This window comes from Mus pahari, chromosome 6, assembly GCF_900095145.1.
Source record: "Mus pahari chromosome 6, PAHARI_EIJ_v1.1, whole genome shotgun sequence".
Classification (NCBI taxonomy): Eukaryota; Metazoa; Chordata; class Mammalia; order Rodentia; family Muridae; genus Mus; species Mus pahari.
Window position 1 is genome coordinate 50,107,472 of NC_034595.1, and position 19,002 is coordinate 50,126,473.

At 37.0% G+C, this 19,002-nt stretch overlaps 2 protein-coding genes across 8 annotated transcripts in view; one reads left to right on the forward strand and one right to left on the reverse strand.

Annotated features, from left to right (window-relative positions):
* Dock7 (dedicator of cytokinesis 7) overlaps nucleotides 1-19,002 on the reverse strand; it is a 205,822-nt gene that overhangs the window by 91,287 nt on the left and 95,533 nt on the right. For all 7 annotated transcript variants that reach the window (XM_029540156.1, XM_029540154.1, XM_029540155.1 and 4 more), the window contains exon 15: nucleotides 1,575-1,692. In XM_029540156.1, the coding sequence (XP_029396016.1) occupies nucleotides 1,575-1,692 (118 nt within the window). The remainder of the gene's footprint in view (nucleotides 1-1,574; nucleotides 1,693-19,002) is intronic.
* Nucleotides 9,165-16,444, forward strand: Angptl3 (angiopoietin like 3). Its single transcript, XM_021199946.2, has 7 exons — nucleotides 9,165-9,731; nucleotides 10,315-10,425; nucleotides 11,697-11,811; nucleotides 12,856-12,969; nucleotides 13,238-13,333; nucleotides 15,628-15,894; nucleotides 16,170-16,444. Exons 1-7 carry the CDS (start codon nucleotides 9,237-9,239, stop codon nucleotides 16,337-16,339), a joined length of 1,368 nt encoding a protein of 455 aa, XP_021055605.1. The 5' UTR covers nucleotides 9,165-9,236; the 3' UTR covers nucleotides 16,340-16,444.

Consider the following 19,002-nt stretch of genomic DNA (forward strand, 5'->3'; position numbering starts at 1 on the left):
ATACAGATCTATGCAAGACAGTATCCCTGCCCTCAAGGAGCTCACAATCTAATTCAAATAATAAACAGGCAACCATTTTGTGTAAGGAGCGAGAAAATTCTGTTGTAACACCAAAGAGGGTGGGTCTAACTGCCCATGTGGATGGTGTACCCAGTGCTGTGTGGAAAATGCCAGGAATGTGCTAAGACATGGAAGTTGCTGGAAAGGAAGCAATGCAACATTCTTTGACATGTACAACATCTTCCATAAAACTCAAACCTACATGGCAATTCATATACAGTATTGGCTTTGACATGAGAAAATAGAGAACATCTATTCATTCAGTCAAAATAAGGATCTAGTAAAGAATAAAATGCTAGTTTCAAACTTCAGAAATAAATTCCACATCTATCCAGCAAATATTTGTTCAACTCAACATGTTATATGTTAATTTCTGAAATAGCTGCTGCAAGAGAATACAAAGATGAATAATTTGTGTTTGGTGGTGTCAAGGAGATCTACATGTGGATACAAGTGTGGCAACAGGAAAGAAGAAAAACATCTTTCCCGGGGAGTAAAAATATCTAAAGTACCCAATCAAAAGAGATCAGAAAAGCCGTGCTCAGCCAAGCATTTTCGTTATCTTTGCACTGTCTGGGGCTACAGCATATGCCCAAGCCTACACCTATTCTAGGTTTCCAACATCAATTACCCCAAAATCTCGACTTGAATTTGAATTCCTTAGTACTGGCAGTTTTGGTAGTGAAGCATCACCTCCAACTAGCCTTAACAGACTCCTAAGTTACCGCACATCACAGTGACTTCGCCGTACGCATGACTCAGGGATAGTCCTAGACCTGCCAGGTCCCTCTTTCCAGACTCACTGTCATGGCCATTTCACACTAGAACAGGGAGAGGGGAGTTCTTGGTAAGATGCTCACTCACTATCTCATCAGGCATCCTCTCCCGACTCTCAACTCCTTCTGGTCAACTCTGGGTCAGTCTTTCATAAAGCACATGACTGTTCTCAATGGTTTTTTTTTTTGTTTGTTTGTTTGTTTTTTAAATGGCTACTTAGCTTAGAGCCACAGAGATGAGTGAATTCCAGCAAGATTCAGCCTGGGCACTGGGTGTTTTAACAACTCCCAGATATATCTAATATGTAACCAAGATTAGTCTCTAGGAGCCATCTGTAAAGGACAACATCACCTCCTACTGCCCTCATCTGACATTCTCCTAACTGGGTGTGTGTGTGTGTGTGAGAAAATCAGAATCACAAGTGCCACATTTAAAGCAAAGTCACCAACTATTTGAGAGAGTTCCCTAGACAGACATTGCTACAGTCTCACTGTACTGCATTCTCTAGATTACAAGATTTATTCATCTTTGCATCTCTGGGAGTGCTTCACATATGCCAAGTACTCATGAATAACTAGAATTAAGCATATTACTATCCACTCAGGAAGTGATGTAGTCGTAAATATAGTTTAAAAGAATACATTAAATTGCAGTTAGTGCTTCCAATCAGTGATATAAAACAAAGCTCATCTATGTGAATAAAGTTTAGGAGAGAAACAGTGAGGAACGGCTCTTACCGGCATTGCATTGCTCGGGTCTTCCCCATACATAAACTGGACTTTCACTGTGATGTTTCTGGCAGAACCTTGACGGTTGGCAAAATTAAGACTTTGAGGGTAAATGTAGAGAAGATTTCTGTAAAACCAAGAAGTATAATTAACAGTGAGGACGTTACAAACAATTTTGTGGGTATAAGCTCTAATGTATACATATCTAAGAATATTGTATGTCTTTCACTAAATATCACAGAAGAGACAAATAAAAAAGTATTCAATTACATGTGCCATGCCTGTGCTGAGTGTTTTTATGTACTTGATCCTTAGAACAATATTCAAATACAAAGCAACCAAGTATATCCTGATTTTACAAATGAACTGAAATCCAGAAAGTTTACTCATTTTCATATGCTTATTAAATAATAAAGCTGAAGACTACTCAGACTCCAAATATTTCCTTTCTTCTGTAAGAGGCTTCTGAGAATTAAGTACGAGCCAAAACATTACCAAGGACATAAATGACTTCTGATTCTATGTTAGCTCCTCCAAGCAGATACAAACAAAACAAACTTCACAAATGTGGTTTTGGTATGATTCTGATCAAGAACTTACAAGGAACAATATGCCACATTATAATTCAAAACTATATGGTAGAAACCATAGTAATAGCTCATTAGTAAAGTACTGGCCATACAAACAAGGGGACCTCAGTTCAAGACCCAGAACTGACACAAAAGTTGAGGACATGCCAGTAAGACCAGCACTGGCCGGCAGAGACAGGAGATCCCAGGCCTACTCAGCGTCCAATCCAGGCTAGTCATTTCAGTGTCAGGCTCAGTGTGACATTCTGTCTCAAAAAAATAAGTTGGATAGCAACTTATATAAACATGTACACACATGTACATATAAATGTATGTATGCATATTATAATACAAAAGATACAACAGAGTCAGGTAGTTACTATAATTTTACTATACCCTACATGTATTCTAGTTCGTAACTGTATATCTTACACAACTTAATAGTTATTGCTGTCAATATAAAGAAGAAAAATAATTCAACAAAAAGCACATGAATAAAGGGTTCAGAATGAAAGTTACACATGGAAGATGGCCAGACAGCCATGAGAGTGAATGGAGTCTGCAGCTGCTGGAGGTTGGTGGGGGGACATCTTTAGTACATGCCAGGGACCTGGGATAGGAGAGGCTCCTAAGAACCATGGGAGTGACCTTAGCTGAGACTCACAGCAGTGAGGATATAGAACCTGAAGAGGCTACCTTTTATAGACAAGTAGGAACCCCAGTGGCGCGATAATGACACCCACAAAACTTCCAACCCCAAATTTATCCTGCCTACGAGAAATGCAGGGATGGGGATGGAGCAGAGACTAAAGGAATGATCCACTAATAACCAGTCCAACTGGAGACCATCTCATGGGCAAGCATCAATTCCTGACACTATTAATGATATTCTGTTATGCTTGCAGACATGGCCGTCCTCTGAGAGGCTCCACACAGCAGCTGACTCAGACAGATGCAGAGACACACAGCCAAACAGTGGATGGAGCTTGGGGACTCTATGGAAGAGTTGGGGGAAGGATTTGAAGGCCCCAAAGGGGATAGGAACTCCACAGAAAGACTAACAACTTGCACTAACCTAGACCCATGGAGACTCTCAAAGACTGAACCACCAACCAAAGAGCATACACGGGCTGGACCTAGGCCCCTGAACACATGTAGCAGATGTGCAGCTCTGTCAGGAACAGCAGGATCAGGGCCTATCCCAAAAGCTGTTGCCTGTCTGTGGAACCCATTCCCCTAACTCGGCTGTCTTGTCTGGCCTCAGTGAGAAAAAAAGCATCTAGCCCTAAAGAGACTTGATGTGCCAGGCTGGGGGNGGGGGAATACTCAGGGGGAGCCTCTACAGCCTCTACATTCTCAGAGGAGAAGGGGGGGGTAGATGGGAGAAGGGATGAAAGGCATGCACCACCACTGCCCGGCTCATGCTTAGTTCTTTTTTTTTTTTTTTTTTCAGGCTGGGGGGGGGGGGGGGGGATACAGGGAGAACCTCACTCTCTCACAGGAGAAGGGGAGGGAGGAGAGGGAGCTGTGGGGGGACTGGAAGGGGGACAGCAATCACGGTATAAAGTGAATAAATTAAAGAAAAAAGAAAATAGAAGTAGAAAATGAAAAAGCTAAATGACTTAGCTGGAGAAGGAGGAGAAGGAGAAGGAGAAAGAGAAGGAGAGCAAGATAGACTGAATAACTTTGTATGAAGGTTGTTGCTTTGGGCTGATGAACAAAATATTAACAGGACCCTGAAAACCAACTGCTGGGTATGGCAATATATAACAACGACAACAACAACAACAACAACAACAACAACTACTACTACTACTACTTCTTCCTCTTTTCTCCTTCCTCCCTAATCCTCCCCCTCTTTTTGTTGTTGTTGTTGTTGTTGTTGTTGTTTTGAGAAAAAGTTTCTCTGTGTGACCCTGGCTGTCCTGGAACTCACTCTGTAGACCAGGCTGGCCTCGAACTCAGAAACTGCCTGCCTCTGCCTCCCAAGTGCTGGGATTAAAGACATGGGCCACCACTGCCTGGCAATATGTAACTTCTTAAAAAACATGTCTTGGATTCAACAAATTTACTTCTAGTCTAAAAAGAGAATTATATATAGGAATAGATAAGTCTGGTGAAAGTAATTCATTACAATATTTTTATAATCAAGAAAATTAAAATAACTATTAAGAGATATACGGTTCACCATGATGTTAAGCATCCCAAATAAAACAAAAGTTTGAAATAGTCCTAAGCCTGAAACCCTTTAAAGGTGTGCTGGACAATGCCTAGTGTTTTCTTTTTTTTCTTAATGAAACTTTCCAAGTCCTGGCATTATACAACAGATCTGATGGTTTAGTGTACACCAGATTTTGTTAAAAAATACAATGTATTATTTCATATACTGCATACATTTCCTTCACACACTATGTCTATGAACCATAAATGAATCCCATACTTAGAGTTTGGTTCCAGCCCAAGATATTTTAGTACATGCATAAGTGTTCTGACGTTTCTCAAACTATCAAACAGTTATAGTCTCATGTATTCTGGGTAAAGGATATTCAATCTATTTGATGATTAATTACTATGGAATACCTTGACAATGTGCAGCAGTATTTATTGATGGAAGAGGACTGAGCGGAGGACAGACTCCAAAGCAGGAAAGTGGAGTAGCACTATCATGTTGATGGGAAATTCTTGTGTGGGGGGTATGGGGGGGTATGGGGGGGCAGTGACAGGAAGGGAGAAGCAAAAGAGAGAAGGTAGGCGAAACTGTATTTCTAAAATTCTAACACATGTGGATTTAGGGGTTTTTAAAAATATCTTTCTACTTTAAATATTTTTAATAGTGAAAAACCATACAATTCCAATGGTAAGAGATAAGAATGTCTTTTAAAAGAAGCACTCATCCACAAATTCTAATGAAATGGAGAACAGTACTCAAAACACAAGGTTTCAACACAATTTAAAGAGGGTTAACTAGTTAACTAGTTAATCTAGCTAGCATGGCCCATAGAGCATAGTTTTATTAATCTGCTCATTAATAAAAAGAAATCAAAAATGATTACAACTAGCCAACTGAAATATTTATTGATCACCCCATAAATATCACACAGACTATTAAACAATGGGGAATCAAAGAAAGACCTGGACCACTAAGCCTGGAGACTGTAGGTGGGAGGAGCGTAGACTGCTACTGCTGGTTGTCCTCTAACCTGCAACTGCTGTGAGTGCACAAACACACCACACACACACACACACACACACACACACACACACACACACACACACACTGCACATACCCCCCACCCCACGACCAGTGAAATGTCTCAATGGGTAAGGAGCATACTCTGCAAGCCGAGGAGCCTGAATTCAATCCTGGAATGCACAGAAGCATACGCTGAGAAATGACTCCAAAACTATTCGGTAACCTCCACAGGGGTACTCCCTACACCCGCTAGTGATGATAACATGATCAAAACATAGGTAATATTTACTGGTCATGGGGAACATGTGCTTAAACGGACAGAAAGACCTGTAAATAGACTAAAATAATGCAGTGCTAGGAATGGAACCCAGAGCATCACACGTGCTAGGCAAGCACTGTGGTAAATGAGCTCTGACCCCAACCTCTTACTTTAAACATCTATTTAACTGATGTTGTTCTGATCAGAGAAAGGGTGGTGCTAATGTGTTATTTTAGTATTTTTCTTTTCTTCAATTCACAACATTTCTATTTACATACATTTTTTCAGGTATTTCCAAGCATTTCTAACAAACATATTACATTTTACATTAGTCTTCCACTTATCTACAAGGTAACCAGGGTCCATGGGATCCAATACCTTCTTCTGGCCACTGCAGACATGTGGGGGCACACACAAGGAAACAAAACACTCATAGACATAAAATAAAAAAATCATTCTTTAAAGAATCAAAATACCTCGCTTTTAATTTGGAAGTTATGCTACCATAATACTGCACACTCTTGGGAAAGCTGGCGGCATCTGTGGTTTGCTGGACCCTAAGAGCAGGAGAGCTGCCGAGTGTCCTAGACTCCTGTAGAGCTAGGAAACTTTGTATAGCAACTCTTAGAAACAGGAATTGTTAAATTAAGTATTGAATTTGTTTAACAGTGCTTTATTTCCTTTGGGATTCTTTCTATATTTGATCAGGGTTTTATTTAAAGGGCCTCTTTTAGGGGACTGGAAAGATGGCTCAGCAGTTAAGAGCACTGGCTATTCTTCCCAAGAACCTGGGTTTGATTCTTAGCACCCGCACGGCAGCTCATAAAAGTCTCTAACTCAGTCCTATATGATCTGATACCCATCTGTACAGACACACATGCAAGTAAAACACTCATGCACATAAAATAAACTTAATTTCTTTTTAAAAAAGGATCCCCTCTTCATAGTCCCTTTTTTTTAAAAAAAAAAAAAAGGAAGCTTTTTTTTTTTTTTTAAGAGATCTGCACCTGCTGTATGTCTTACATTTGATATATGAAAAACTCTTACTCAACCCATAAATATTTAATGTTTCTATAAGGCACAAGGCAAAGTACAAAGGAGCTAAGATCCAAATTAATAATCATTTACGAAAAAAATGTATAGTGTAACAGAGCAGAGAGATTGGCTCATCATGTACCTCGACTAGGTGGATGGAAATCCGAGGTCAATAGTTTTAAACCACAGACGCTGACAGCTTAGTTAAGAAAAGTTTCGAAATATGCCCTGCATGACCAAGGATCACTAACTCATCCATGAAAGGAGAAACTGTGACTGTTCACTCTAGCTCCAATACACTTTAATATGAAACTGATTTGGTTTTGTGTTCATGAGTGGATATATATGTACATGTTCGTTTATTATTCCATCCAAAAGTATTTATATAATTCTGTAATGCATACTTAAGGAAATGTACACAGAGTGGGCTGCGGAATTGTTCAGTGGGAAAGTGCTTGCCTTATATGCTAAGGTTCCAGATTCAAGCCCCACTACCACCCACGTACACATCCCAAAAAGAGAAAGAGTGCATACATATATAAGCTAACCAAAAGATACAATTCCTAACCAAAATTCAAGAGAACAAACCTCTTAAAATCTAAATATCAGAAAAGTTTCAATGTCTAAATAATTTTAACATTACTCTTCACCAATAAATTCTAAGTGTAACCGCATTGTTTCTAACTAGAAGGGATAGCTGATATATGTAGTGGCTATTAGACAGTAAGAAAGATTCCCATGATTTTAAAATGTTAACTTTAATCTTTTCACAACCCTAAGTAAAGTATTATCTCCACTGGACAAAAGAGGAAACAGAGAAAGTAAATGATGTGACCAAGGGTGGAGGAGCTAAAAAACAGTGGGCTGAGATTCTACATTCAGCAGTCCCACTCCACAATCATGCTCACAACCAACACTTAACTGCCATTACTAAAGAAACCATTACAGTCAAACCTGTAAAATTTAATCAATCAACAGAGAACCTCCATTTATGACAGGAATGGGAATTTATATGAATTGAATTTTAGAAAAGATGTGGTTTGTAAAAATTTGCCTGACAACTTAATTTAAAACATTTTATATTGATTTTTTTTCTTTGCAAAAAAACCTAGCTATACACATGAGGGCTGGAAAGATGTTCAGCATATATGAGCAGACTGCTCTCTAAAGGACCTGGATTTGACTCCCAGTACCAACATGGTGGCTCACAATCTTCTATAACTCCAGGGGACCCAATGTCATCATCTTACCTACCATGGTACATGCACATACATGAGGGCAAAACACCCATACACATAAAAAATTTTTTAGTTATGAACTTGACCCCAATCCATGGTGGTAAATGCCCATAATCCCAGCACTAGAGCAGAAGAATCACCACAAATCTGATGTCAGCCTGGGCTACAAAACAGGACTATCATAAACAAAGCAAAACAAAACAAAGCTACAAATTATATAGTGCAGTTATCCCAATAAATGAGGAAACTGGTGAAGGGGAAAATTAAATAATTGTTTAAAGCCAAAACACTTGAGCTATCTTTTAGAATCAGACAACAGTGTGATTCCAGAAGTCACACTCAGTAATCATGTTAATTTCACCAAATGTCTTGTATTAATACTAAGGATAACCACTCATAACTTAAGTACTTATAATTTTTACTTCTAATATCAATTGCAGACAATGGAACATTTACTCTTAAACATACTATTAATACTTTTGTTAAATTTGTAAAAATTTATAGTAAGAAAATTGTTACTAAGCTCACAAACTTCAGGAAATGATGGTTAAACCTCTGTTACTGGGAGCATTGGAATTTAATTGTAGTTTATACTCAAACCATCACGTGTCTACTGCTACTTCACATGTGTGTGCATCTATCTACATATATATACACACATACATACACATATATATATGTATGTCTATGACATATATACATGAAAACCATGGAAAGGGGGAAAATAACTTTATTGATTAACATACAAGAATGGTTAAGACATGTGAAATAAGGACATTAAGCAGTAGTTATAGTGACAAATAAATATATAGTTATATGCTAGCTTATACAGACTACAGAAACAGAAGCTATAGCAATGAGAACCACAGCACTAACTCAAGAACTTGGAAAGACTTGGGGAACGGTTGCTGTTTACAGATAAACAAACTACAACCAGGGTTACAGAGACTTAATTTTTCCTCAAGCTAAGGAAGCTCATACTTAAGTTTAATGACAAACTTAATCCATCAAAAACTAAGGTTTATTTGTAAATCTCTTATAGTAAGAAAAAATTAAAATGATCTTTTAAAATAGGTAAATACCTTAATACTGAAAGAATAATTATCCATACAGCAAATTTAACTATTTTAACAATTTTTAAAATTACCTCCTATTAGTTGTTCATTTCCTTGATTTCAGTTGCCATTGATCTAACTCAACATGGGGGAGGGTTACATTCGTGCAAGTTAGCACAGCTTAATGGTTAACTCCATTCTCCTGCCAACCTTGTGTGCATGCAGCAAATAGCCGTGTATATAAAGTCAAGAGGCCCAGGTCTCCTTACAGGGGGGAGAAGTTCCAAATTGCTTCAAATTGAATAATTGAGACAAAAAAAAAATGCACACAATTAAACTATTCCTTTTTGTGGTTCCTTTAGTAATTGCGTCCAGAGTGGATCCAGACCTTCCATCATTTGATTCTGTACCTTCGGAGCCAAAATCAAGATTTGCTATGTTGGATGATGTCAAAATTTTAGCCAATGGCCTCCTACAGCTGGGTCATGGTCTTAAAGATTTTGTCCATAAGACTAAGGGACAAATTAATGACATATTTCAGAAGCTCAACATATTTGATCAGTCTTTTTATGACCTATCACTTCGAACCAATGAAATCAAAGAAGAGGAAAAGGAGCTAAGAAGAACCACATCCAAACTACAAGTTAAAAACGAAGAGGTGAAGAATATGTCAGTAGAACTGAACTCAAAGCTTGAAAGTCTGCTGGAAGAGAAAACAGCCCTTCAACACAAGGTCAGGGCTTTAGAGGAGCAGCTAACCAACTTCATTCTAAGCCCACCTGGGGCTCAGGAGCACCCAGAAGTAACGTCACTCAAAGTAAGTAGAAATCACAGCATTCTGATTGTTTTTCAATATGGACTTTTAAAAATACATTTTAAAGACATACTCTTTTAAATACTCTGCTAGATCATTAACATACTTACTTTTTCCAAGAAATAATTTTTTCAAGAAATAAAATTATCCACTGGAACTTCAGTTCAGGTATTGCTTCGCTAACATTATATTTGAAAAGAGCTAAAACTTATATTTCATTCAATTAAGTACCTTTGTAACATTCAACTATCATGCTACTGATAATTACTAGAGGTGAATTTTAAAAAACATAAATTTAAAACTATTCTTCCACAAACAATAGATTAATATAGTAAATGGCATATTCTAATTCCTTTGAAACATTGTCTATTTTACTTTAAATAAAATTCAGAAAGTTTTAGATATGGCAATTTTAAAGTACAGTAGCAAAAGTGTATATTATTTGAAAAAAGCATAGGACAATGGCAGCCAGTGTTCACTTTTCTAACCCACTACTAGCTTAAAAATTAGGTGGCTGTTACAAGTAAATAAAAACGTCAACAAAAAAGACAGAAGACATTTTAAACAAACTACAACTTGTGTTCAGAGTTTTGTAGAACAGCAAGATAACAGCATAAGAGAGCTCCTCCAGAGTGTGGAAGAACAGTATAAACAATTAAGCCAACAGCACACTCAGATAAAAGAAATAGAGAACCAGGTAAGTAGTCTGCTGCCATGTCAGGCTGCTGCACCAGCTGACGTAACCATCCGCTTGCAAAACTTCTGTACAGCTAAGCAACTACCTATGCCATGCAGCTCCTCGTGCATCCTACCAAGAAAACGGTAGAGCCTGTCTTGTAGAACTGCAAGAAAAGGCACTCCATATCTGATTCCATTAACATGATCTCATTAAACTTTAAATCGGGTCATGGACGTGCTCTGTTCGAAGTCTCTACACGGCCTCCTCTCTTGCTCACAGTCACTCTTAGAACCTGCGATGGCCTGGCCCTTCATTATCTCACTCGCTTCCCTGCTATTCTTCACCTCCATCAAACACGCTGCTCCAAAGGCTTCTGTCTGTGTGGTGTCTGTCTAGAATCCTGGCTTCTCCCCTAGTATCTGCACTTCCTATACACTTTTATAAAATACAAAATGCTCAGTGAAGCTGTTCCAGGCCAATAAATAGAAAATAAAAAGTCTCCCTGAAAGCTACAACATTGTTTTCCCTTCTGTAATATCTTTATATTTAACATAAATAGAAAGCTATTTCTTGCCTATCAATTAAACTGGAAGATCTGTGAACTTGCGATTCTTTTCTATTACTTTAATTAGTAAAACCCTTTATACAGAATACTGTATAAACATATTGTAGGAACTCAATATTTTGGAACTAACCATTGCAACAGCATATTCAGCAAACACAAGTTAATAAAGTTAGTTATGTTTGTAATCCATACCGTTGAAAAGAGAATATATTCAAATATTTTAATCAAAGCATATAGCCTTACTGGTTCTTTTCCTTTTAGTCAATGTCCCTCTTGTTTCATTTGCTTCATTCTCTTAATTTTGTTATTCATTAAATACTGCTCTTAATTAACTGTCTCAAGAACAGAATGTCTTTCCATGCTGTGAAGCGCTGTTCATTCCTCTTTGCTTGCTCGCAGAACTGGGGTGAGGGCTCTGCACATGCTCAGCAAGCACACTGCCACTGGACTGTTCTTCTGATACACTTATCCAGCATTCCCTAATTATATACACAATAGCATTTTTAAAAGTAGATTTATGGGTTGGTGAGATGGCTCAGTGGGTAAGAGCACCCAACTGCTCTTCTGAAGGTCCGGAGTTCAAATCCCAGCAACCACATGGTGGCTCATAACCATCCGTAACAAGATCTGACGCCCTCTTCTGGTGTGTCTGAAGACAGCTACAGTGTACTTACATATAATAAATAAATAAATCTTTAAAAGTAGATTTATATTCTTTTATCAGCTCAGAAAGACTGGTATTCAAGAACCCACAGAAAATTCTCTTTCTTCTAAATCAAGAGCACCAAGAACTACTCCCCCTCTTCATCTGAAGGAAACAAAAAATACAGAACAAGATGGTAAGATAATTTGGCCAGTTTTCTCTACAAAATTCCCTATTCTTAAGACCTGATCTGATCTAGATAAGAGTAAAAATTTATATAGCAAATGCCATCACCAAATGTCAATCTGATTGGACACTGGCTTGTTTGTCTTTCTTTCTTTCCTTTTTTACATTTTAACACTATAAATGACACTCTTAAGATATGAAGCTGATATAAAAACATAGGATTATTAATTTCAGATATAAAATGATACTACAGGTATAGAAAAGGAATAAGCTCATGCTTATAAGACATATGGAGAGCGACAAAGGTCATATTTAAAAATGACTTTCTAGTCAGGGCATGGTGGCTCATAGATGTAATCCCGGCACTTGAGAGGGTAAGGTAGGAGAACCGATTTGAGTTTGAGACCAGTCTAACTACAGAGTTAGTTCCACATTAGCCAGAACTAAGGTGAGACTTCAAAAGAAGAAACAAAACAAAACAAAACCTATTAAATAGATCACTTTCTAAAGCAACAAACCAGATATATTCATGTGTACAAAGAAAACATGCACTTCTAAAACCCGAAAGATCATGGAGTTCTCAAAAATTCTACTTTCCTAATTGCATAAAATCTTTCACAGGTAAAATAAAAGTTCCAAGAAACAAAGTCACTATTTCCAGCCAAATTGCTGAAAACCATACATTCCCAACGGTTGTTTTTGTTTCTGTAACTCACACAGGAGAAATGCCTATGGGTGCTCCTCCTGTACTGTCAGTTTCCACACATCTGCTGCTTCCAGTTAGGAACCAAACCCTGCACTAAGCCCCTGCTCCCTCGTCCTCTCACTCAGTACTCACTCTCACAAGATAATGCTTTTTAAAATTCTCATTTTCTTTTAAAATAAGTTGGAAATGCTATTTTAATGTTACTTGGATAGTTTCTCACCCAATAGAAATGCTTTAGCATAAATATTACTGAACATTCACATCAATTCCATAAAGTAGTAGTAAAACTGTAAGCACTACAGATACTTCTATTCCTAAATATTACATAATAATGTCTGTCAATTCTAGAGCTTCCTGCCGACTGCTCTGCCATTTATAACAGAGGCGAACATACAAGTGGCGTATATACTATTAAACCAAGCAACTCCGAAGGGTTTAATGTCTACTGTGATACCCAATCAGGTAAACCCATGTAAGCAAGAATATGTTGGAGTGAACTCAAGATAATCATTAGCTATTATCAAAACTAAGCCTGTTATCAACTCACAGAAAATGATTATTCACGTAAATCTGGGATCAAAATAAATAATAAAGTATATTACCTTAACTATATAGTACCTAATTAATAATTCAACTCACAAAGCCAAAGCTAAAACCAAACTCAAAATGGGTGATTTTTCCCATTAACTTTAATCTACTAAAAATAACTACATTCATTCACATGTTCCAGGCAGTCCATGGACATTAATTCAACACCGGAAAGATGGCTCACAGGACTTCAATGAAACATGGGAAAACTACGAAAAGGGCTTTGGGAGACTTGACGGTAAAGTGATTTCCTTGCATCATTCATTTATTTGTACATTTAATAGTATTAGTTGGTTGTGCTGACATTAGTTGGGCCTGCGATCATAGCGCTTTGGGGGTCGGGGGTGTGCCCAGCAGGTGGATTAAAAGCTCAAGGCCAGTTTGGGCCACACATTGAGACCTCTTCTCAAAAGAAAGAATTGTAAATTAAGAAACAATTATAAAATGGGCTGTGGAAATGTAACAATAAAGAAAATCAAACTGCAGCCTTCATAAAGATGATTGGTAAATACTATACATGTTAGCAATTGTATCTTAATTGTACTCATCACTATTACAGGTCTGCTCTTATGTATGATGGTTGAAATTTAATTCTATAGTTCATGATTACAATAGTTATTAAGGAAAACAGTACATACCATTGGCTCTAGTGAGCGAAAATGCTACAAATGAGTCGCAAAGATGGCATTATAGTATTCTCATTGATATCTGAAGTATAAAGTAACACAAGTTAAATGGAGCGGGAGGTATGTGTTGTGGCAGAGCACTGGGACTGATCCTCAGTAGCACAAAGAAAGTAATAAAACTACAAAATAAAAGAGTTAGGAGGAGCAGGGCCACTGTCAGAGCTACAGTGTCTAACTACTTAATACAAATTTTATTATTCAATATTATAACTATATACTACAGAACTGTAGGTCTCTGAATGTTCTAGAATATGATATTCTATTTTGATTATAAAACAAAACTATAAAAATAAGCAAAAGATTAAAAAATAAACAGATATTTGAAATAAAAAAATATATTATAGATTATTTGTGAATGTGTAGTATTCACTTAGAATTTTGAAATAAAAAAATATATTATAGATTATTTGTGAATGTGTAGTATTCACTTAGAAAGTAGAAGTCATCTGATATCATACCAAAAAAAATTTTTAGACTCAGAACTTCTTGATTATTTTTAATATTCTCTATTCATGGCACTACTTAAATCTCTAAAGAGATGGCCTATTCAGTGGTATTTTGCACTTCTAATTCTTCTGGGATTGAGTTAAACACTAAAATAAAAGACTAGCAGTTCAGAATGCTGGTTTATTTCTAATTAGAAATTAATTATTCCATTTATAATCCTAAAGTGAAGTTTCCTAACTCAATAGCAATACTATTTATTCTTGACATCAAACACTTCAATATAGGTTTTATAATGATCTACTTATACTATTTTTTAAATTCCAAATAGTTTTAATTATAGAGACAAACACTATTAGCAGAATATTCAAATCTCATTTTTAAATTTTAGATTCTTTTTCTATAAAAAGAGCTTCACATTAGAGAAAAATACTATCATTATTATCTAAAACTGGACATATAAAAGCATTCTCTTGAATGTGGGTATATTAATGACCAGCTGATGGTTAAGTGGTGTCTATATACATAAGGAGGTACAAGAGCAATATTACTCTCTCAAAGACCAAACCTAAAAATATCTGTAATGATATAATATGTCATATATAAAACACTTTCTAAAGTATATTTTTGAAATAATGTTGGAGTTAATGAAGACAAGATTTTAATACAGACTTAAACATAGGCTTAATTAACATTAAGGGAGAAAAGTCACACTTAATGCTGGGGATATAGTTCAGTGGGAAAGTCTTCCTCGACACATGCATGAAGTCAGATTCAGTCCCCAGAACTCAAAGAAAACAAAACAGACAGACAGACAGACAGAGACAGACAGATGGATCAATTGATCGATCAATAAAAAAACAGAGGGAGACAGAAAGGAAAGGACAGTGGATATACCCAGACACAGACATGAGTTCACAAAACTCTATTAATATATGTTTTAGAAAGGATTTGTTTTGGGTTTTTCAGATAGGGTCTCATGCCCAGGATGGACTTATACAGCTCTGTGTAGTGGAAGACTTAAAACAACAATCCTTTCTGTCTCCACCTCCCAAGTATTAGCATTGCAAGCACACACCATAACACCAATAATATAAATACTTTACAAGATCTCAAAGTAACCCAGGAATCAGAACTAAACTCACTTATATCAACTGAAAATAATGACAAAAACTAGCCATGGAAAATGACTGTACATACTTGTAATCACAGCACTTCGGTAGGAAGATAACAACTTTGAAACCAGCCTGGGTTAAATAGTAAGACCCTGACAAGCAAACACACACACACACACACACACACACACACACACACACACACACACACACACGTGTGTCAGTCAGGACCTGATCTGTAGTTAACATCCCACAGGGTTTTTTTCTCCCCTAACTTTTCTCTTTAGGAGAATTTTGGTTGGGCCTAGAGAAGATCTACGCTATAGTCCAACAGTCTAACTACATTTTACGACTTGAGCTACAAGACTGGAAAGACAGCAAGCACTATGCTGAATACTCCTTTCATCTGGGCAGTCACGAAACCAACTATACGCTACATGTGGCTGAGATTGCTGGCAATATCCCCGAGGCCCTCCCAGAGTACACAGACCTGATGTTTTCTACATGGGATCACAGAGCAAAGGGACAGCTCTTCTGTCCAGAAAGTTACTCAGGTATCTCATTAATGACATTTTCTTCAAAGTATCTCCTACAGTTTTACCTATTATCTATAATATGTTCTTTAAAATACTAATATCAAGCAAGCATTCTCTCCAAAGACAAAAAAAAAAAAAAATTGATTGATTATAGTTTCAAGTGTCAATTCTAGTTCAGCTACTTTACCTGGAAAGTTCCTCACTATGTTGATGGTGTATGTGAGTCACACAGAATAATGAATACTGGGATACATGTATCTACAATATAATAACCACATGTCTGTCTTCTTTAGGTGGCTGGTGGTGGAATGACATATGTGGAGAAAACAACCTAAATGGAAAATACAACAAACCCAGAACCAAATCCAAACCGGAGAGGAGAAGAGGGATCTACTGGAGGTCTCCGAGTAGGAAGCTCTACTCTATCAAATCATCCAAAATGATGCTCCAGCCTACCACCTAAGGAGCTTCAACTGAATGGAGACAAATTAAAAGACCAATAAATTAAATATTAAAGTCCTCCCGATCACTGTTGTACAGTAATCTGGTATTAAAATTTTAATGGAAAGCTTGAGAATTGAGTTTCAATTCTAAACTCATTGTTAAGATCAGATATCACCGAATCAATGTAAACAAAATTTATCTTTTTCAATCAAACTCCTACAGTATCCTTTGTTCATGATTGTGATATGGAATCAATTTAAGAATCAAATCGTCTGGGAGTGTGGGAGCACATCTTTAAGGTTTCTGGAGAGAGAGGCAGGCAGATCTTGAGACTGAGGCCGATATAGCTTAGAGTATGTTCCGACACAGCCAAGGATACACAGTAACCTTGCCACGATAAAACAAAGCAACACAAAATAAAACCACAAAACCAAACAAAACAAAAAACCAAAATCACAAAAAACATGGTTCCAATCTAAATAAGAACTAATGGGTAAGCTTTGCAATTTTATGAGGTCCCATTTGTTGATTCTTGATCTTAGCACAAAAGCCAATGGTGTTCTATTCAGAATATTTTTCCCTGTGCCCATGTGTTCAGGCTTTCCCCCACTTTCTCTTTTATTAAATTCAGTGTATCTGGTTTTATGTGGAGGTCCTTGATCCACTTGAACTTGAGTTTTGTACAGGAAGATAAGAATGGATCAATTTGCATTCTTCTACATGGTGACTGCCAGTTGAGCCAGCACTATTTGTTGAAAATGCTGTCTTTTTTCCACTGGATGGTTTTAGCTCCTTTGTCAAAGATCAAATGACCATAGGTATGTGGGTTCATTTCCCAGTCTTCAGTTCTGTTCCATTGATCTACCTGCCTGTCACTGTACCAGTACCATGCAGTTTTTATCACAACTGCAGGACAGCTTGAGGTCAGGCATGATGATTTCCCCAGAGCTCTTTTATTGTTGAGAATAGTTTTCGATATCCTGGGTTTTTTGTTATTCCAGATGAATTTGCAAATTCTAACTCTATATAGAATTGATTTGGAATTTTAATGGGGATTGGATTGACTCTGTAGATTGCTTTTGTCAGGATGGCCATTTTGACTATGTTAATCCTGCCAATCCATGAGCAAGGGAGATCTTTCCATCTTCTGAGATCTTTGATTTCTTTNNTCAGAGACTTGAAGTTCTTGTACAGATCTTTCACTTGTCTGTTTAGAGTACACCAAGATAGTTTACATTGTTTGTGACTATTGTGAAGGGTGTTTCCCTAATTTCTTTCTCAGCCTGTTTATCCTTTGAGTATAGGAAGGCTACCAATTTGTTTGAGTTAATTTGATATCCAGCCACTTTGCTTAAGTTGTTTATCAGGTTTAGGAGTTCTCTGGTAGAATTTTTTTTTTTAAGATTAATTTGTTTTTACTTATATAAGTACACCCTGTTGCTGTGTTCACACACACCAGAAGAGGGCATCTGATCCCATTACAGATGGTTGTAAGCCACCATGTGGTTGCTGAGAATTGAACTCAGAAACTCAGGAAGAGCAGTGAGTGCTCTTAACCACTGAGCCATCTCTTCAGCCCCCTCTGGTGGAATTTTTGGGGTCATTTAAATATACTATCATACTATTTGCAAATAGTGATATTTTGACTTCTTACTTTCCAATTTATATCCCTTTGACCTCCTTTTGTTGTCTAACTGCCCTAGCTAGAACTTCAAGTACTATATTGGAAAGGGAGAGAGTGGGCAGCCTTGTCTAGTTCCTGATTTTAAAGGGATTGCTTCAAGTTTTTCTACATTTAGTTTGATNTTGGCTACTGGTTTGCTGTATATTGATTTTACTAGGTTTAGGTATGGGCCATGAATTCCCGATCTTTCCAAAACTTTTAATATGAAGGGAAGTTGAATTTTGTCAAATGTTTTTCCAGCATCTAATGAAATAAATGATCATGTGGTTTTCTTCTTTGAGTTTATGTAGTTGTATGTTATGTATGTTGATGGATTTCCATATATGGAACCATCCCTGCATCCATGGGATGAAGCCTACTTGATTGTGGTGAATGATCATTTTGATGTGTTCTTGGATTCGGTTTGTGGTAATTTTATGGAGTATTTTTGCATCGATGTTCATAACAGAAATTGGTCTGAAGTTCTCTTTCTTTGTTGGATCTTTGTGTGGTTTTGGTATCAGCATAACTGTAGCTTCATAGAACAAANTGGGTACTGTTCCTTCTGTTTCTAGTTTGTGGAATAGTTTGAAGAGTATTGATATTAAGTCTTCTTTGAAGGTCTGATAGAATTCTGCACTAAACCCGTCTGGTCCTGGGGGTTATTGGTTTTTTGTTTTTGTTTTGCTTTGTTTTTTTGATTTCTTTTTTTGTTGTTTTTTGTTTGTTTGTTTGTTTTTTGGTTGGGAGACTTTTAATGACTGCTTCTATTACATTGGGGGTTATGGGACCATTAAGATGGTTTACCTGATCCTAATTTAACTTTGGTGTTTGGTATCTGTCTAGAAAACCATACATTTAATCAAGATTTTCCAGTTTTGTTGAGTACAGGCTTTTGTAGTAGGATCTGATGANTTTTTTTTAATTTCCTCAGTTTCTGTTGTTATATCTCCCTTTTCATTTCTGATTTTGTTAATTTAGATACTGTCTCTGTGCCCTCTAGTTAGTCTGGCTAAGGG

What these genes read in the sequence shown, in the direction of transcription:
- Angptl3 (XM_021199946.2), top strand. Translation starts at nt 9,237, where the DNA reads ATGCACACAATTAAACTATTCCTTTTTGTGGTTCCTTTAGTAATTGCG. An exon ending in TAAAAGAAATAGAGAACCAG is followed by an intron (nt 10,426 to 11,696) that starts GTAAGTAGTCTG and finishes TTCTTTTATCAG; the next exon opens with CTCAGAAAGACTGGTATTCA. An exon ending in AAAAAATACAGAACAAGATG is followed by an intron (nt 11,812 to 12,855) that starts GTAAGATAATTT and finishes TGTCAATTCTAG; the next exon opens with AGCTTCCTGCCGACTGCTCT.